General features: G+C 36.5%; 2 protein-coding genes, 1 long non-coding RNA gene and 2 other non-coding genes across 6 annotated transcripts; 1 reads left to right on the top strand and 4 right to left on the bottom strand.

Moving 5' to 3' along the window:
• Positions 1-7: 7 nt before the first annotated feature.
• LOC130468066 (uncharacterized) lies at positions 8-3,978 on the bottom strand. The gene is made up of 2 exons (XR_008928425.1): positions 3,819-3,978; positions 8-1,057 (listed from the first exon to the last, which is right to left on the bottom strand). It is a non-coding gene; the product is annotated as an uncharacterized lncRNA (long non-coding RNA).
• Positions 2,877-3,021, bottom strand: LOC130468423 (small nucleolar RNA snoR145). The gene has a single exon (XR_008928812.1). It is a non-coding gene; the product is annotated as a small nucleolar RNA snoR145 (small nucleolar RNA).
• LOC130468203 (small nucleolar RNA SNORD24) lies at positions 3,066-3,158 on the bottom strand. The gene has a single exon (XR_008928623.1). It is a non-coding gene; the product is annotated as a small nucleolar RNA SNORD24 (small nucleolar RNA).
• Positions 3,979-7,447: 3,469 nt separating the features above from the next.
• On the top strand, positions 7,448-18,231 carry LOC110790097 (golgin candidate 4). 2 transcript variants are annotated; one of them, XR_002533708.2, is made up of 16 exons: positions 7,528-7,988; positions 8,152-8,250; positions 11,448-11,576; positions 11,933-12,112; positions 12,424-12,562; positions 12,638-12,702; positions 13,521-13,685; positions 13,828-13,905; positions 13,983-14,129; positions 14,586-14,882; positions 14,986-15,051; positions 15,918-16,120; positions 16,844-16,898; positions 17,022-17,207; positions 17,302-17,663; positions 17,982-18,231. XR_002533708.2 is itself a non-coding variant. In XM_021994850.2 (15 exons), the coding sequence occupies exons 1-15, from the start codon at positions 7,773-7,775 to the stop codon at positions 17,611-17,613; spliced, it is 2,337 nt and encodes a 778-aa protein (XP_021850542.1). In that variant the 5' UTR covers positions 7,448-7,772; the 3' UTR covers positions 17,614-17,853. The 2 variants fall into 2 exon arrangements, 1 of the variants encoding a protein (XP_021850542.1); XM_021994850.2 differs by lacking the exon at positions 17,982-18,231 and having other exon boundaries at positions 7,448-7,988; positions 17,302-17,853.
• A 651-nt stretch (positions 18,232-18,882) lies between these two features.
• LOC110790090 (reticulon-like protein B4) lies at positions 18,883-20,931 on the bottom strand. Its single transcript, XM_021994836.2, has 5 exons — positions 20,515-20,931; positions 19,968-20,148; positions 19,717-19,861; positions 19,538-19,607; positions 18,883-19,445 (listed from the first exon to the last, which is right to left on the bottom strand). The coding sequence occupies exons 1-5, from the start codon at positions 20,831-20,833 to the stop codon at positions 19,276-19,278; spliced, it is 885 nt and encodes a 294-aa protein (XP_021850528.1). The 5' UTR covers positions 20,834-20,931; the 3' UTR covers positions 18,883-19,275.
• Positions 20,932-21,133: the final 202 nt, after the last annotated feature.

Below are 21,133 nucleotides of genomic sequence, written 5' to 3'. Positions count from 1 at the left end.
TGCAGACTGAACATGATCCCATATTATACGATTTAGAGCTTGCGCAATGGGAAACCCTGCCTCTTTGTTTTTTAGGCAAGAACACCCTAAGAGCCAGCCTGAGCAAACCAACAGATTCAACACATTGAATCTAAAGAGACTGGAATGATTACAAAGCTAATAACCATTTTCTATCTAGATCACTTAGTTTCTTGTCACTATACTTAGGACTATGTGCTTAACATCAAACTGTAAGGTGTACAACAGAGTAGTCATAGCTAGCACTGTATGTTCCCACACATCAGAGTTCCTAGCTCTCCATTGAGTCTTGTCGGCTTGGATCTTGAGCTGGTTCTACACCCCCTTGATAGAATATCTAGCTTCTTTAAGCCAAGAAGAGGAGTGCATAGCATCATTGCAGGCCTTTTTAGCCTTACAAACATACTTCACAGCCCAACTGGCAGCAAGAGGGGCTTGATAATGTTGTCAGTATTTGGTCTTGATTTATACATAGTGCATCCATTTAACTCAGAGGTTATCTTGCTTTTGTTCAATAGCCCAGGCTAATTTCCCAACAGATGCCTGGTTCCATAGAGCCAAATTTCTGAACCCAAGTCAACCTTGGTCTTTCTCCATATAGAGTTTATCCCACTTTACACTACCTGGTCTGTTGTCATCATAGACCCCATACCATAAGTATGGCTCTACACACTGCATTATTTTTCTTGATGATGGAGTTAGGAATAAGAAAATTTTGCCCCCAATAAATAATGATGCTCATCGGGACTGAATTAATGAGCTTCATTCTCCGTGCAAAGGAGAGGTGTCTTAAGCTCCACACTTTGATTTTAGCCACCATCTTCTCCACCAAAAAATTACAATCACCAGCCTTGATTTTTCTAGCAATGATAGGTACTCCCAAATATTTAAATGGGAGTTGATCAAAATTGAAATCGGAAATACTAGTCATCTCATCCTTAGTTTGCTTATCTAATCCACAGCTATAGATGGTTGATTTAGCTGGATTAACCTGGAGACCAGTAGTAGCAAAGAAAAGCTTTAGTCCTTCAAGCATAAGCTGCACATAAGAGAAGAGGTGTCAGCATTGCAAAAGAGGAGCAGGTCATCTGCAAACACCAGGTGGTTTAGAGCCACTGACATACATCTAGTGTGAAATTTAAAGAGAGCATGAGAGGCAACCAACTTCATGGTTCTAGATTACTAACTGAAGTAGGAACAGGCAGTTTGTGAACCAGTGAAATAGATGTGACGTTTATTTCCTTCAGAAGTTTCCCTGTTGCAAAAAAATCTTTAATGGCTTGATAAAACTCAGTTTCAATGATAGGCCATGCTGACTTGAAGAATTGGCTATTGAAGCCATCCAAACCAGGTGCCTTGATGACAGGGATAGAATCCAAGACCAGCTTGATATCCTTATCTTGAATAGAGCAAACCTGATATTCATTGTGTGCCACTGAAAGTCTAGGGCCTTGATATATCACTATAGACTTCACTGATGTAATGTTGTCCATTTTCACACCAAACAGAGAAGAGTAAAACTGATTAAAAGCCTTTTGAACCCCCATCAACTGACTAAATCCAAACCCCATAAGCATCATGAATAAAGTTGATTCTATTATGTTTCCTTCTATGTTTGATGCTCATATGGAAGAGTTTAGAGTTCTCATCCCCAAGCTCAAGCCATCTCTATAGTAGCGAGGTAGCTATTAGTAAGGTCATTATGCAGTAAGGTTTGAGCCCGCAGTAGCTCATGGTGACATTGAATACTAGTAGTCTCAATGTTGGAGAAACCCTTCTGATTGAGGATTGAGGATTGAGGAGCTTCAAGTCAGTCTTAGTCCATTTTAATCTCTGGACCAACCTAAACATATGGCACCCCCTCACATTTTTGTCCCAATTAGCCTGAATGATGAGTAGAAAGCCTTCAGCAGTGACCCGCGTGTTCTGAAACCCGAAAGGCCTCTTCTGAGCATTATCTCTGTAGCAACTAAGAATCATAGGGCAGTGATCATAATCCCCCTCAGAGAGGAAAGCAGCCTAAGTTGTGGGGAACAATGGAACATATCCTCCCACTGAGTATTAGCTAGAACTCTATCAATTCTGATGAAAACTCTATGTACCCCTTCTTGTTTGTTGGACCAAGTTAATAGCCTACCCACAGTTTTGATCTCATTCAAGTTACAGCTTGTCATTCATGTCCTCATATCCTGTATTTCATAGAATCTCAAATCTGTGTTTAGATCATTTGCTTGTAAACTAAGTTTATGTCCTATCGGATTTCATTACGGTTAATTTCATGTTCATAATATAGCTTCAGTTGCGAGTACATTCATGTTCAATTCATATCGCCTTCAAAGGTAATTAAATTCGTTCTTGTCATGTGTGTTTCATTTACTGGTAAATTAGTGTCATGGACTCCTCACGTCCACGTAATAGCAATTTTCAAGTTTTGGTCTTACACAAAAGACCACCTTGATGTCATATACGTTAAGCAATAAAATCAATTGGTTAAGCTAATTAGTTAACCAATATAACCAATTAGTTAAACAATCAAAATGGTCTTTCATGTAAGGCGGTAAAATTCATGTACATCGGTGTCGAAAGTAACAGTTTCTATTAAAAGTGAACTTGATTCATGTCATCGGTTCCAATAAGGGGTAAATTCGTTTTATGTAATAGGTTTTGACTTAACGGGTAAATTCGTCAGCTGTAAAATAAGTCGATTGTGATAAAATTCAGTGTTGCTGTCGTACCAAGTTCTGCCATTCAATGGTCAATACTAACTTATTTGTTTAATTGATGTGTTCATCAAATCTATCTCACCAATCTCCAATGCCAGGTATCCAAGAAAATACAGTTTGAAATCAGAATTAATTCAAAATTTAGCCGAGGGTTCGAGATGATCCAAACATTAAACATCTGGGCATCTTATATTTCGGCATTTCATATGCGAAGGTTAAAAATTGTGTTAGAGAGGTCTCGATTACAGAGTTTCTCACCTCCCTGCTGGGACCTTCGCCGTTGTACATTAATTAACACGTTCATTTTCTAGAAATAAAATTTATGACCTCAGAGATCTTGGTGGATAATAAATCATCAAGTGACATTTCCGTAGAAATGCCATCAAGAGTAGCAAATATTATCATACATCACCGGCCACCATTTATTTAGACTTCAATTTTAAAATAAGGTAAATATCAGTATTTGGTATATTGATAAAATAGCATAACGTATCAGGAAAGATGTTCTAATCAATTTTTTCACAGAATAAACTGTGAAAAAAACATCAGTGGGAATCCGTCTTTAATGGTCATCATTTATCATTATGCATTTCATTAATAAAATTAAAGGATTCAAAAATATGGAATGTATCTACCTTGTCACCGAAAAATCCTACGCCGACAAAAAATAATTTGAAGGAAGAAAAATCGGAGCTAAAGGGAGTCCAATATACATATTAATACATATACTGGATGTTTCAATTTAGCCTAAGGATAGGTTCGACAAATCACATGGTAGATCCGCGAACTTGCAATATTAGGCATACAAAATATAATTATTAAAAAATATTAATCAAGAAAAAATGTATGAAAATAATGAGACGGAACCGAAACAAAAGAAAAACTCGGAACCGTCAATCTGTTTTCAAGAAAAAGTTAGATTTTCGAAGGTTAACTTGGATGATGAATGCAATTCATTAGCAAGCCCTCCTATAGGTGCCTTCGTGAAATTTAACATCAAATCGAAAGAAAATGTTTTCAAAAAAATGGATGAAAATGGAAATTGAAGATTGAGAGAGATGCTCAGGGAATACGAACCATAGATTATTGAGATATCACATAAACAAAAGAGATTATCAAATGATTTTGTAATCTTTCTCGTCACTGCAGCCTCTCGGAAGATTAATGGAGGAATAGCCTGCTGAAAGAGCGGCGAGATGAAACCCTAAAGCGAAATGTGGTGGAATGCGCGACTGAAAATGATTTGATGATTTGAGGAGTGAAGGTGATGCTTTATATAGGGGCTGAACTGCTGAAGGAAGTGAAGGTCAGATAACCCTTGGGCTTCTGTCACAGGCCCAGTTTTCTGAGTGTGGAATTGTGGAGGCCTAATCAGATTTAGGGTAATGGATTTTTTTAATTTTTTTTAAGATGAGAGAGAGAAAATTATTAACAGAATAATGCTTATTGTAAAAAAAAAATATTATGATTTATTTCATGCAAAAGATTAATAATTAATAAGTTATCGAATATTATGTTCAATAACTAACAAAAGTTATTGCAAAGAACTATTGCTTCTACAAGAATCATAGACAATTTGTCGAGATTGTACGTATGACTAACGATATTGTTACCCATACCATCTCTCATTACAACATCGGCTAATCCAATGTTGTTGCAAACATACTTGTCAAAAATATTTATAACAGAATCAGGGGTCGGGGGCGACCATGCAATCTTGATGGTTGCTATGAGGGTGAGGAGTACAAGTACCATGAGTACTAACATCAACATGTAATGAATCAAATCAAGTATGGGTGTCCCATTCCTTCAAAATAATTAGAGCTCCAGTATAAATACTCATATAAGATAGTTTACGGGTCTTCCAAAGTGAAGTAGTAATCTTTTTTACATGAATGTTGACATCACATCAAACATTGCGGGAAAGAGAAAGGATAGTGGATGAATGAATACGGTGTTCCATCCAACGGACAACGTATTCGTATTCCAGTATTATGTAGTTACTAGATACTGCAACAATAAACGGTCCTGTGATTATACTTGAGTAACATGTAGGGGGATTCATTAGAGATGTACGTCAATATTACGATAAGTCAAATTGACACCGGCAGGAGGATCACGTAGCATGAAGTAATTATCACGCAAATATTTAGATATTTGGAGCAATGTCTAGTTTTCAAATGCAAGAGAATCACGTCTGAAGGTAAAATACAAATTGTGGGCTAACCAAGTGGAAGATTTAACAATAAATCTATACTACGGAGTATATATTAAAAAGCGTTTCTACAAACGTCTACATGCCATGTGTCGCTCTCCCCTCAATCCATAAGTATATGCCATCAATACACTTTCATTTAAAAATAAGAAATATGGTTTGCATAATATTTGAATCTGCGACCTCAAGTTTCAAACGCAAGAGCTTTATCCAATTGAGCTATAACTTTTTTCATGTTATCTTTGCAAAACTATTATTAATATAATATTAAATAATTATCTTGTGAAAAAAAATTAAAACATAATTTAACTAAAGAATATAATAGTTAATTTTTATACACATAATAATTTGGGGCATTGCCCAGACCGAATACTAGTTCTGTAGTTCCCCATTATTTTAAAAACTCCAACAACTAGGTTCATCTACTACTCATTCACAAATAAAAAGATTCTTTAATCATATTTTCAAGATCGATGCACTATTAAGTATTAAGGAAAGAGCTTAGGTATCCCAAAATCAATTGTCAATAATAAAATGATCAATAGTGCGCGTTTTGGATGGCATATGCATCCAAATTTAAGTAACCAGATTGGGCGAGGAACACATTCATCTAACAATAAAAAGCATATTTGATCCAGACCCTACTTGGCTACTTTCCATCAAAGTCCTTTAAGAAGGGGAATTCGTATTTGTACAGTTTTCTTACAAATACATGAGTCTTAAGACTGGGGATTACATTTTTTTAAAAGAATTAAGTTGCTTGTATTTGACACGAATAGATTGTACCCACAAGTTGTTGTGATCGCAAAATACTTTCAAACCCAGAATTAGAGCTGATCATCATGGGCCCGACCCGACCTGTCTTGGCTCGAAAATTAGCAGGTTTTGGACATAATGTTTTGGCCCGATTTTCGGGCCCGGTCTGAACATTTCTTTTAAAAAATGCGAATTTTGGACAACATAAAACAACAAAATTAGTTATAAATTTGGCTAGTCCCAAAAATGGCCCGAAAGTCCGCTAATTTTGACCCGGAATAGCGGGTTTTGGGTACACAATATGGGTCCAAAACTTGGCCCGGCTCGACCCGACATAATGGCCAAATGTTTATTCCCTAGGGTCGCCCGCCTTTTGATCGGGTCTACCCCGACATAACCAATAAAAAAGAATTAACGACTTTTGTCTTCCGCAACCCTAAACCTCGTTGGCTCTTATATTGACAATTTTTGCCACACGGTATAATGAGAATACCTGTTTTTTGCGATGATTGTTTCCAAAAGAAGTTTCGGTTTACTTGATCTAAAGTATCGGTGATTGTTTTAGAGAGACACGCAATAGTCATAACATAAGAGGGAAAAGCCTCTAAGTGACTTTGAATTGAAACAATTTTGCCTGCTTTGAACCTAAGTTCGAGGACCAACTATCCATTTTTTGTTCTGCATTCACGATAAGATGTTGAAATAATGTTTAGTGAAAGACGTAGAACTAAACAAGACACCTAAGTACCGACCCAAAAATGATATAGGGGTCATATTTAAACAATTTGCCAATTATTTTTTCCTGAAATTAATAACTAATTTTGAGAATACTATAGAAAACTTATTAAAATTAATCAATTGTCCAGACATGGAGAAATTTTTGGTAATTGGGTATAAAGTATAACAATCTACAATGCTACTTCTCTAGTGATGAAATTGTTTTCATCGGGTTCGATTTCTAGCGATACAAATACAATTTCATACTCTTGTGGTATTCTAATTTACTTCAAAACAATTATTTTCATCGGGTTCGATTTCTGGTCATTTTGCAAGTATTTGTTTCAAATTCGTCGATATGTATACGATTCTCTTTTTTTGGTATTGTATTTTACATATGGATTGGTATAAACCAGAATTCGAAAATAACCGACGTATTTCTTCTGCTATATGTTGTCTAGTGTCTTGTCCATTAATTTTAAAAATAATAGACATTTTTTTAAAAACACTGCTTACAACAATTTTGCCGAGTATGGAGTATAGTGTGATATTGGGCGAAAAGACAAAGAAAATTGATGGTTTCTTAAAAGACTATTGTAGGAGTGAATATTCACATGATCTAAGTTGATAGTTGTATAATGAATACAGAGTATGTAGCGTTTCTCATGCTTAGTTATGGTAGGCAATGTGAACAACAAATGGCGAACAAATTACTTGTACTAATCAAGGCAAACACCTGAGTTAACATAACTAAACAAATACGGAGAAACCCATAAAAACCCTTTAAAAGTTCAAGGTGTTAGTTTTATTACAAGTCTGAATCCCACACACATGCAATGATGCAAATGAAATCTTGAACGTGTAAACAACCAACCTGGTAAAAAAAAAAAACGAGTTCAAATATTACATGACCCACTTAACCCGATATATTGAAAGCGTATGTAGTTTAAACCGGACCTGATATCTACTTTTTGACCTGATAACTTGGGACCCTAACCCGTTTACTCTTTTTGTAACCGACATGGCCAACTAGCAAGTTGTCAAAATGTCGAGTAACCATGCCTATTTGACAATTGGCCAAGTGATTGCCTAGTCCCAAAGTCCAAACCACTAAAACGTGCTTTCTCCCTCATTAAACCCAACAAATTATATTACTTTACTTCATAGTCCGTACCACCTTTCTCCTACCGCCAGTCCACCACCACCAGGCCTCAACTTCTTCCAGATCTATCACCCCCTCTCCTCAAATTCTTCACACCAAATTCAAACTCCCCTGCAATTCCCAAACGCATTTCCAATTTCATGCCATCGAATTATCCAATTGATTGATTGAACTCGAAAAGATGTGGAGTTCGATTGCTGATTTGAAAGAAAACCTAAATAAAATTGCACTTGATGTCCACGATGACGACGACGACGACGAAGAAGATGAACTCTCGATCCATGGCTACGATTCTCCCTACTCTGATCGCAGGCGTTCACACAGTCTTGCTCATTCCAAACCGCCTTCAGATTCTCCGATTATGTCGAATGGAAACGATTCTCCGTACGTTTCCGAGGTACCTGAGTTTTGTTCTTCACTTCAAATTTTCAATTGTTGAGCTCAGTACTCGAATTCGCTGTAATTGATTTAATTCTTAAATTTTATAGTCGACGACTTCAATCCCTGCTGAAATATTATGATTTTTGATCATCTTGTTCTCATTGATAATGTGCATGTAGATTGAGCGGTATAAAACGGAGATTAAGAAGCTTAGGGATTCTGAGGCGGAAATTAAGGCACTCTCAGTCAATTATGCAGCTTTGCTGAAAGAAAAAGAGGTATGTTTTTTTTTTTTTACTTCGATCGCCAATTACACTCAGCACATATTGTTCTTTAGATTCCAAAGTAATATTTGTTATTAAAATTGGAACAATTTTAATAGCATTATTCGTATTATCGTCCTCACTGGATATATCGCGTCAGTTCTTAAATTACTGGCTAAGTTTAAACCTGTCAATGTTGAAATTAGAATGCAATTGCATCTTTAAGTGATTTAGCCTTAGAACGGAAGATATATGAATGACCCTCAGAATGATCCGTCCTGTGCAAGATGCCGAGACATAGAGTTTGATGTCAAGCAATTGGTAATAGCAGAATAAAAATGTCGAGTTCATGACTAAATTTTAGTTAGTTCTTTTTTCCTATATCATAATCAATACTCCCTCCGTTTTGAAATAGTTCGACACTATTCACAAATTTCAATATGACTATCATCTGTGATGATTTATGATAAGGAAAATATGTCGTGCGAGGGCTTGTTTGATTCGTCTCGATGTGCAATTTCGGAATATCAACTTTGTATAATTTTTACGAATACAAAAATAGAGATAACATTTACATAGGTAAGCGTGAAGAGATAAACTGTTCCCATGATTTCAAAACGGAGGGAGTATTTGAGAAATTCTAGAGAAAGAAAAGATTAGTTTCGTGTTTTAGAGTGAGTTCCGTACGTTCGATTTACCAAATAATTGCCATTTCAGCTTATTATATTTCACTCTTGCGGCTATGTTATTGTGATCATCATGTTCATTAAGATTTCATATTATTTCTTAGTTGTACACTTCTTGACATGCATATGTAAATATTTGTATAATTCTCATGAAGCATTAGGTTAATTTGTTGTCTTGCTCATTCATATACTTATTGGCATGTGTAGTGTGTGATAAGCCCGCTAGGATAATGACTTTGGTATGGAGGGAATATTTAGGAATAAGATGAAAGTCACCTAAAAGTACCCGAACTGTTGGTTGTTACTTGTACGATTAGGTTTGGAGAAGAAAGGCAGATATTTTGAGTTAAAACTATTGGATATTTATATGCTTCATGGGGCTTTGAAGTGGTTTGGAGTGTGTTACTCTGCTGTGTCAAGGGTACACATATTATTGGCATTGTACTTACTGATACTCATAAAGGATTTTCCCACCTTTTTTCTTTTTTTTGAAAAAGTGAATCCTTATTGTGTTTGAGGTTTAGGCAATTGGTATTTGGTGTGTACTATTTTTATTGAGAATAGTTATGCTTGGAGGTATCCTGACATGTGTTAAAAATTGCTGCAGGTCAGCATTTGATAGAATGGATTTATTTTACTGATTTTGTTGTAGAATAGTGAAATAAAAGTATTACTGTTTTTTTACTGTTTTTGTTGTAGAATAGTGAAATAATACTTTTAGTTGTATCCTCCGTTTCACAAAAAAATGTAACACTTTTAGTTTTTCCACTATTCATATACCAACTTTGACCATGTATTTTACTAATCTATTAAAATCAAATGTTATCAAATAAAATGTCGTTGGATTGATCTCATTATATACTTTCATAATATTAAATTTTAAAATTCATTTAGAACAAGATAATTAGAGATAATTATGGTCAAAGTTGTATCTTGGCAAACGTGCTAATCAAAGTGTTGCAATTTTTTTTGAAACAGAGGAAGTATTACATAACTAATCATTACTTGTTAGGTTTTGGGTTTTCGATATTTGTTAGGGAAGGAGTTCCTCTTGAGTGAATATTTGTGATTAATTTTGTACGTCAGGCTGATAGTGTTTAACTTGTAAAATATTCTGAGTGAGAAGTTCAGCTAGTGCCAGCGATGGCATGTTTATCAGTTTTCCACTTAGCAAGTTGCTACGGATCTATATTATGGAGAGGGCCACTTCAGGTAGAATCTTTATACGAAGTAGTTAGGTATGGATAGTTTTTGGAGCTGGTTAGGGAACCAAGTCCTACATATAGAGCACATCAGAGATAGGTAAAGGCATGTTGAATATTGAGTATTTTGGGTTACCTAGCTAAATTGGGAGAGAATCCAACTCCCAAAAGTTGAATTATCATCCACATTTGCTGTAATTTCAGTTTATCAATCAAACCATCATCTTCTTCCCTATTTTCTGCCGTTAGTGGTGCTCACGCTATGTTAATTCATAGCACCAGTCTTTTTGTGCAGCTTAGAGAAGTCGAATGGTCAAAAGCAGATGGTGATTGGTGGCTCGTATGAAAACATGTGAAGTTATATTTTCCGCATCTACTTTTGAAATGAGGTTGTGTGTTGTGTAGCGACCGTAAACATATGATAAACCAAGTTTTAGAACTTTTCAACCTTTTCTGTAGCAATATTAAGCCAATCTAGTCCTGTAATCAAGACCATCGAGAAGGATCCCTTCTTCACTGTGAAAAGTCTCATAACTATTTGATGTGAATGTGTGCACATTGTTTTTGAACTATGGGGTAATTGCTTTATTCACTCCCCCAGGCACCATCCTAGAAAGAAAAATCTTGTGAGGGTAGCAATCCTATTATATCATAAGTGATAACTACTGAGGAAAAGATGATTTTTTTGGGGTGCTTTTTCTTATGGATTGTTTGGAGTGTAATTAACTTTAGGGAACATTTATACACAAGGCACGTAAAAATTCAAAAATATTAGGGGCTTGAATGTTTAAAGTTCTTCATATATTTGCAAATATTCTTGTTGCTTTTGCTCATCATTATTATGTGTAAGAACTGATGATGTCAGATATTCGTCCCAAGTGGTTGAATTTACAGTTTCTCTTTCATCAACCTGATCACCATTTTTGTGTCTGCTCAGTATGTCATATAGTACAGGCTATATGTGAATATTCTTTTTGAAAGCTTCATAGTCCATAGCCTCCTTTTTACCGATGAGTTAATGTTGTCAGCTGACCGACCGTTTAACCGTGAAAGTGACCGACAAACAATGTACTGTGGATATTCGATTCTTTGAGCCACATGGTCTTTATTCTAGGATGCTGCTTCTAGTAATTTCTTCAGCTCATCTTCCTTTCTGTATTGTTTACGTATGACTTTGTTGCCCTTTTGGATTTTATCTTTATGTGAATTTATATAATTATATGATTTCCCCTTGTATGGAAATATTGCCGTCTTTTTCTTTTTTATACTTCGATTTACATGTCCCTATGAGATTTTAAATGAAAATTTCTAACTGATTTAACAGGGTCATATAGTCAGACTGAATCAAGAAAATGGCTCATTAAAACAAAATCTGGAAGTAACAAATGCTGCCCTGAGTACAACACGTAGTGAAGCTTCCAGAGCATCAACAAGTAGTTTGAACATGCTGAAGGTATTGTCTGAAGCATTCTTCACCAATTCTCCAATGCAAACCTGGGAAACCTAATATCGTAATTATTCTCTAATAGGAGAATCTTGTTTAAATTTGCTACATTTGAATGCTTCTCTTTTTTTTTTGTTCGTCACTTCCTGAGCATCTTTTGCCTTTTACTTCTCCACATCCCATGTTTCTACGTTCAAGGTCTGGGGAGTGGTATATCTTGTTTGATTATATTCTACGCTTCAACTTCATAGTGCAGTATGGTACTGTGTGTCATTTGAGTTAGTGGTAGATGATTCACCTGTCTGCTTCTCCATTTATGCATTTTATTTTTGTAGTTAATGTACCAACTGGTTTGTTAATCGTAGGGAAGTGGAGAGCAATCTCCCAACCGTCAGAACAAGCATGGAACTTCAGCACGAAATCGTACTAGTGGAAACCAGTGGCAAAATGGCGTTGTCACTAAACAGGATGGGAACAGTAATGGTTTTTTACATACAAATCAAGCTGATTCAGCATCCAAATATCCAATTCCAGGTCATGAAAAGGTAATGCACCTTCTGTTCTGCATTCCTATTAAGAACTCATGCACAAGCAAACTTGCAAATTACACAAGCGCACTCACAATGGTAACTTGAAAAGTGAATGAACAATACGGAACTAGTTGATTTGCTGTCCTCCATTCTTGTATTTTTTTCTGCAATCTATTTGTTGTTAATTATCAGCATTGTAGAGAAGTATGGCACATTAGTAATATGATTGTAGATCTTGGCAATAGCCATATGCTCATTTTGAGATTATTCTGTCTGTTATATCATGTACTGGGAAATAGCCTTGACAAAGAATGAATGACTTGTAGGAGCCTGCAGATATGTTAGAAGAGAAAAACAGGCTGCTGGCTGCTATGCAGAATGATCACGAGTTACAGATGAAAAAATTGAGAGGGGAATTGGAAAAAGAGCATGAAGCATTGGTTAATACAAAAATCAAATTGCAAGGTTTCTTCTGCATGTACAATCTCCTTCCGTCTCCTCTGTTGCTTAATTTGCATTAATCATTCCTGTTGTTTTCAGATGAAGTAAAGATGAGTGGGTCTTTAACAGAGAAGCTCAAGATGTTGAAATCGGGACATAATGAAGTAAGTTATGAATTCCATTTTGATTCAGGTTGATAAATATAAATGTGTTTCCGTTTCTCGAAAATAGACTTTGAATAGTAAGTGTTTGAGGTGGAATTAGATTAATTCTTTCCTGTGCGGGTGTAGCTTTAAATTTGAGCATTTCTGTGGAATATCTGTTGACGTGACAGAATGCTTTTCTTTCACTATTGCGTCTTGTTGCTATTGGTCCATCTATTTTCTTGTGGTGGTGTTCTTTTTTCTTTTTGAGACGATGGTGAGGATGTATATTGGAGCCTTGAGCAAATAACCTGCATCCTTAGATTTTTTTTTTAATCTACTATATCTAGAAATTTAGATTGAAGACAAAGACATGTTTGAAGTGAAATTTTACTTATTCCTTTCATCACATTCAAAGTCTCCTCTGATTCCTCTATATTAACTCAATGAAAAGTTATGGCGTTCAGTCAGCTCCATTTCCAGTTCTTATTTGTGTCACCCTCTAAGACAATGGCAGCTCAAAACAATGAAGTTCTCTTTCTGTCTGTCATGACAATCTCCTTCTCTCACATCATCCCATGCACATTGCCTAGAAAATTATCTCTATTATATTGGAAGGTCTAAAAAACGTAAACTATAGTGCTTATTTTGGCTGCTCAGATTAGATATATGTATAGAAGTCATAGAGCTGGTTTTAAATATCATTTTATGTGGAAAGGTTTTAGATGTTAGTCAACTGGGTCCGTTAGTCTTGTGGCATATGCCACATATGTTTCTTATCTGACTTTTATCTTTTTGTTAATATTTATTATTGTGGTATAATGTATGTGATTTGGCAGGCATCATTCAAGGCGAATAAGCTACGCCAAGAGGTGGATGAAAAAGAATCTGAAATAAAACGATTACAAATGGAGCTTCATAGGAGGCAGAATGAAGGAACAGATGATACAGACGGTCTGAGAAGAGTAATATCAAACCTGGAGAAGGAAAATATTGAGCTAAAGGTTGGTCATCTTTACTTGTTCCTTTCATATAGTACATACATAGTATATGGTCATCTTTACTTGTTGTTTGCATAATTGCATATAGTACATACAGAGTATCATGTTAGTAGCAAATGGGGAACTGATTTCAAATTGATTCTAGGCGGAGAAGGAAAAGCTTGAATCTGCACTTAAACATACTTCTGAAGCAGGGAAGTTGCAGTCTAGCAGTTTGGGTGAGGTAAATATTGTTGTTATTCCATGTAGGTCTTCACTGCAGATGCTATCTCACCTAAACTAATACTTCTATACATATAGGGTGGACATGCATCTGCAAGCTTACCTAGTAAAGTTGAATTGGAGCATTCTCTTCAACAGATTGAGAAGGAACTTAAAGAAACACGTCGAGAAAGGGATAAAGCCAAGCAGGAGCTTGCTCGTCTTAAGCAACACCTACTAGATAAGGTTGTGAACTTCAGAATCTTTACCTCTTAATATGAATTTATTTGTTGGTAGTACTTGAATGATATTTTGAGGCTATTCTAAGTTTTTTAGCATTGTTTGACCACTACCAGTACTTTGGTTAGCTCCACATTTCTTTTGTCTGGACTCGCTCCATATTACTTTTTGGTGATCATACTCATCAAGTCAAAAAGAAAACAACAATCTATTGGATACATGTTCAAGTATATTTCTTTAGTCAAGGGTAGTTTTGCAGTATTTTTCTGCCTTCTCTAACCAACTTGAGCATGATTTTTTTAAAATCAGAACCCTTCATTTTAGGTGGGTGTAAAAAATGTATGTCAGTCTTCTAGTGCACTGAGCTGAAATCTAGTATATATCATGCAACTTTGTTTCCCCTGTTAATATCTGGCATTATGTGGCTATTATTAAAGCTATGTATTTTTTCACACCCTTTAGGAATTGGAAGAATCAGAAAAAATGGATGAGGATAGTAAAATTATTGAGGAGCTTCAACAGCATGTTGAATACCAAAAAGCTACAATCATAAATTTTGAAAGAGCTCTGGGGCAAGCACGTACAAGTCAGGAAGAGATCAAGATGATGAAAGATCATGAACTACAGAAGTCAAAAGAAATAATTGAGGACTTGAAGAAGAAGCTTGCTAGCTTCATGAGTGCCATTGATGCCAAAAACACAGAAATTTTGAACTTGCAAACTGCTCTTGGACAATACTACGCCGAAATCGAAGCTAAGGTCTTCGCTTGTAGTCTTCTTTCTTTTGATTTTGGGTTATGTGCTTCAGAATGCATTGTTTGAAGACCTCTCATGCCCTACTTTGTTAAAAAAAAAATTACAGGAGCGTTTGGAAAGCGACCTATCTCTATCCCGAGAGGAGTGTTCAAAACTTTCACAATGCTTGCAGGTATGGGCTCTCATATTGGAAGCTTCCTACGTTGGCATCTTTCATGTGTAAAACTAGCATATAAATAGTCTATGTATCTCTCTTTTCCCCCCTACTCAGACTTAGTTAATTTTTCGAAACCTGATGGATGGAATTTTTTGAAGTTATGTTGCTGAATCCTGAAAACACTTTTTTGCCATAATTCTTAAAGAAACTCATAAATTCACTATCGTGTTCTACGGTTTGAATTTTAACATTATACTATATTCAAATCACGTGTTGAAAATACTTGTAAAATTATGGCTTTGTTTAGCAATTAGCGGTTAGATGTTAGCTGGTTGGCTAGTTATAGATGTTTGCTAGTTTGACTAGCTGATTGAATTAGTTGTTTGTGTAAAGTGTTTGGTAAATTAGTTGTTAGATGGTTAATGAGTAAATGACCATTAAGAACATTGACGTAAAATGATGTAGATAGGTAAGGGTCGTAACTTTATTCAATAATGGACAAAATTGTCATTTTACACCAATTAAAGCTCCTATATTGAGCTTTTTCAAAATTAGTTTTTTCATCCCTCAACACTTTTCAAAACCTCCATAACCAAACACTCCCATTAGCTTTTTGAATGGTCAAACCTCTAAGTCACCTCCAAAAACACTTTTTTCTCCAAAACCTCTCATAACCTAACACCCCCTATATGTTTCAATGTATGTATCATTTGACCGCATATGTAGGTATTCCGAAGGGGTTTCAGACTTGTTGAACTTGCTCTTTCTACAACTTGTCTGTATATATTTGTTGTTAATCCTTCGTGCTGCCCAGTATTGCTCAGTAAATAGAGAAGAGAACCTCTACAACTTTTCCACAAAATCACATGCCATGTCTGCAGGAATCACAGCGGCAAGTTGAAGTATCAAACAAGGAAAAGGAAGACATTTTAGACAAGCTTGCACAAGCAGACAATTTAGTAGCAGAATGGAAGAATCGGGTAAATAAGCTTGAGGAAGACAATGCGAAACTACGGCGTGCACTAGAGCAAAGTATGACAAGGCTCAATAGGATGTCTGTGGATTCTGACTTTCTAGTCGACAGGTTAGCATTTGGGAAATGTGGACTACTTTTCCATGCACTGAATTTCAATCTTACGCTAGATCTTTCCTCTATTATACGAAGCATACAAAAAGTATTGTACGTAGTATGTGGCAACAGTATTTTTAGAAACCAACTAGATGCATAGAAACATGCCAGTTTCAGAGGCCTAACATATTTAGTGTGCCTTTTTGGAATCATGTTGGACATATATTTTGCTAATTAGACATTCCATTCTGCACAAAATTTCTCACTTCCATCAAGATCAATTCTCAACGTGGATAGGATGGTTTTGACAAACTTTGGAATCATTGTCTTCTGTTCGCCCATGTTCCTTCAATAGAGGGTGCTATGATGGAGTAAACTATTTTTTGCCTTTTCAATAAATCATGGATATGCAACCAACAGTATAGACCTGAAGTGGCGATTTTCTTCATCCAAAAGCTTGAGAATGAGCTGTATGATTCTGTCACGTGTCTCTTTATGACTGACCCCCCCCCCCCCCCCCTCCCCCCCTTGTGCCTTGACACTAAACTGATTTTTATCAAGATTGTCATCATTTTTGCACGAGAAAATGACATTTCTAACCTCATGACTAATGTTCTACGTACCAAACCATCCAACTCCATTTTTTTTTGTATGCCAATTAGTTATCCTGCTATTTTTTTTATGAAGATTTTCTTGAGAAGGAAATAACAAGGAAATGTCATTTATGATCTTTTTCAGGCGCATTGTCATCAAGTTGCTTGTGACATACTTTCAGAGAAACCACAGCAAAGAGGTACAGCCGTACAGTATTATTTCACGACCTCAATCTTTAATGTGGCCTGTGGTGTGACACGAATTGAAATTATCAAAATTCTTGTTTTGATTGCTGATAGTGAAAACCATTGACTCTGAGCAGGTTCTTGATCTCATGGTTCGCATGCTGGGATTTTCAGAAGATGACAAGCAGCGGATAGGTGCTGCTCAGCAAGGAACTGGAAAAGGTGTAGTTCGTGGTGTATTGGGTTTGCCAGGCCGCTTTGTTGGTGGGTTTATGGGTGGAGGTTCTCCAGGGACACCTACAAATACAGCTTCAGAAAATCAGGTAAAGCTGGTTGACTCTTAACTAAATGTTTTACCGGTCAGACCTGAAGCTTTTGCTTTTGCTTTTGCTAATGCTATTTGTTCTTTTCCCTCAGTCCTTTGCAGATCTATGGGTTGATTATCTTCTTAAAGAATCTGAAGAGAGAGAGAAGAGAGAATCCACAGAATCTACTGAAGGATCGAAGGGAGATGTTAATGGTAGCAGTCCAAGCACCTCAGCTGCTCCTTCTGCTTTGCCTGAGCGAAGAGCAAGCTCTAGCGGAAGACCTCCTATCTTTTCTCCCATAAATCCATCTATTGATACATCAAGATCACTATATTCCGCTCAGAGCTCTAGACCGTATGATAATCCTGCTTCTGAGTTCTCCACAGTTCCTCTTACACCTTCAGGCAAGCAGTTCCCTTAGCTGCGAAGCTGTTGCCTGAATACAAAATGTCATGTGTAATTAGCCAAAAGGTAAAAGTTTTTGTTTTATTCTTTTTGTTGTTTTGGTTGTGTAATCTTTAATTCATTTATAATATTGATTCAATTGCAAATAGATCCTCATTATATTTCTTATGTAGATGATATAGCCAAACTTCAAACTGATTTGTATCACAATTTTTCATTTATTCACAATAAGGTCTCATAGAGTGGTTATCCCCAAGTATGCGAATTGCATTTCAGGACTAAAACTGTTCCCCACCCCATTTTGGACTTCTATTCCATTTTAGAGTCTTATATTACTCATGTCCAAAGCAGTAAAACTAAACTCTTCTATGATTTCCTATGCAGTTGGAGAAATGACCAATTTAGTTTGAAATATAACGCTTCTGAATTTCAAGGATAGAGCATGCATGTAAAGTTGTAAACCATGATCCAATTTGGGATGATTTTCATTGTCAAATCTTTGGGTTGTATTAAGAAAGTGTCAAACCAGTTTTGCGTTGTGTATATCAGCATCAGCGCTTTGGTATTCAATACGGAGTAACTTGAGCTCTGTTTTGGTATAGGCGTTTTGTGATCTGATCTTTGTCAGACTCCTAAGTCCAAACATTATGCCAATGAATGACTAAGACTTGATATTGATAATCTTTGTCAGACTCCTAACCCCGTACTCCCTCTGTCCCTAAAAGATTGTCATAAAATCCACTTCATTAAGAATTGAGTATAAACAAAAGCAAATAGGAGTAGTGTGTTATGAGAAACATGTGGGGACCACAAATTAATAACATCTACTTAGTACATGGAGCAATTTTTTAGGGAGGGAGAGACGGAGAGTACCTGTGAATATACTTTTTTGAGATGATAGATAGACCAATTAACATGTCGAGTTAGTGACAACACAAGGTACATTCGGATAGTACAAGGACATGTTGATGAATAGGATACAGACAAGGACAAATGATTCACAAGTAAACATCAAAGAGAAAAACTGAGCAACTACTCCGTAATATTCACAAGTATAGGGCATGGCACACTCCTTGGGACGTTGTACACCCACAGGCCAGTGTCCGATGGTGGCTCCTACCGAGATTGTGACGTATAACCAGCCAATTTTGAGACACTGAAGCCATTAAATTTGCTTCAAGTCCCCAGTCTGTCGAAATGCAGCAGTTTACATTCAAATCACAATATCCAAGAGCGACTTTAACCACAGCAGAAGGGAAAGGAGTATGATAGTGAGATACCAATGTTAATAAGCAAGTACCAAAATCAATTGTACGGAGTATATATTTTGCTTAGCACGGGTAACAAAAGACCAATGTTATGTGACTAATACATCACAAATAAACTCTAGCAAAACCTATTACCTATCAAAGCCAAGAGAACCATATCCACGAATAAACAAGATTAGGTAACTCTACTGTGCCATAATTGTTAATAACCAAGAACAAAGCAACGCCCACAAAGCTTACAAAAACTGGCAACTCCAATAATCTAAACCCAGCAATAACACTTCTAAGGCCCCCAAAAGTCAAATGCAAATAGCCAAAATGAAAACGCCAAAGGTGAGTAGCCCCTTTGGGTATGTCAAGAGTTAGGAAACCTAACACTTGTTTGTGGATTAAGGCTTGTTTTAACATATCTATTCTGCCTTCTTGCTCTTCAAAGGTCCTCTCGGAATCTTACTTATGTACCTCTCATTCACCACACCGTAATGCTTCTTGGCCTCACCCATCGCCTTCTCTGCGAAAGCATCAACATGGTCCTCGTACTTCTCGTAGAGAACAGGGACGGTGTGCAACAATACGAAGTCTGTGACAAACACAAATGGCAATGCTTAATATCATCGTTCCTCGAATCATAATCACAAACCAACAGCAATGAGAACCAATGTAATCACTTACTAATATAGAAGAGGGTCAAGAAATCACAACTTTTGCCCACAATTGACAAAAACCACAATCCTGCAATGACCTGCAAACAACAAATGATACAATCATCAAACTCATATTGACAAACTTTCCTAGCTCCTCCAATACAAGGATTAACAAATAAACAAGGTGAGTGATTGAGTGATTCATACAGCGAGGAACTTCTTCAAGTCTTTTCCAGTAGCAACATCGTGCAATACCGAGAGTCCTCGATTCAACTCAGCCCTAAGGGCACCAACAATCTCAAGGATAGGCTTCTCTGGTAGAGCAACCTCTGGAATATGAGGTGGCGATGACCTACAGTTCACATTCGAATCATTAATCTTCACTAATCAAACTATTCAATAAAATAATTGAATACATGAACACAAAATGTAGTTAAGAGAGGGCCTTTGGAGATTACTTGTTAATAAAAGTGGAAGCATTCGCCCATAAAAACAAGACTGAAAGTGAGAAAATCAAGAGGTGGCAAACGAGAGTGAGCAGATGGTATCCAATCAACTCAAACAGAATCCAGATCGCAGTAGCTCCTCCCAATACAGTGGCTGAGATCTTCTTGTTCCTCCACAGGAATACATCAGCAGCTGCACCGTCATTCTCATTCATTTCATCATTTCTAATTAATCAAAACTTTATACTTCGTAGATTTCTTTTTTTGTTAATTAAAGTATCTTCAAATAATGATTATAGCATTAACTAATAAATTAATCTAACACGAGCTACTACATGAACAATTTCTAATCGACTAATATAACCTAACTCTCTGACATCAAGTCAAAAAGTAAATCATGTACGAAGTATTCCCAGATTAGAAGTAAGCTACTACATGAAGTATACTTTTTGCAATAATAATAAAAAAAATCAAAGTTTAAAGCTCAGATGAGAAGTAAATCATGATAAACGAGCTTCAAAATCAAATTAGAAGAGAGAGGGGGACAGAAAAATCGTACGTTTTCCACCGCCGAGAACTTTGTGAACAGGTTTCTCACGGCCAAAAAGACGATTGATCTTAGCTTGAGCAGAAGAAACAGCAGCAGCGGCAGCAGAGGGAGACGACGTCTTTTTAGGCTTATCAGATTCGGAATCTGAGGAAGAAGAAGAGGAAGACGATGATGAATCGTGATGCTTCTTTTCTTCGTGTTTCTCTTCCTCCTCGTGCTTCTTCTCTTGATCGTGACTGTCATGGAAGTGAAGTTTCTCAGCGATCTTCTCCATGAACGATTCTCCCCCCTCTGGATGTGGAGCTCCGTTGTCTGTGATTTCCGACATTGAGGCTTGAAGAAGAAGATTCAAAAAGAGGAGAGAGATTGATTGAAGTTTCTGGAAAGTGAGAAAGAAGAAATGAGGGTTTTAAGGGAGGGAGGGAGAAAAAGCGGGGGGTTTTATAAAGAAATTGGGGATCACGAGATGGGTGTCATGAGGAGGATTTATGGCCGTTGGATTAAATCAAAGGGAGTCGAATCTTGTGATTTGGTTACTTTGGTAGAGTGGGGTGTAGTGAGGGAAAACAGATTCAAATTTCAAAAAGTTAAAGGAAACGAATGACACAGAGAATTTCCTTTTTAGACA

The sequence above is a fragment of the Spinacia oleracea genome, chromosome 2 (genome assembly GCF_020520425.1).
Source record: "Spinacia oleracea cultivar Varoflay chromosome 2, BTI_SOV_V1, whole genome shotgun sequence".
Lineage (NCBI taxonomy): Eukaryota > Viridiplantae > Streptophyta > Magnoliopsida > Caryophyllales > Amaranthaceae > Spinacia > Spinacia oleracea.
Note: the sequence above shows the minus strand (reverse complement) of the source record. Positions and strands in the feature narration are given on the sequence as shown.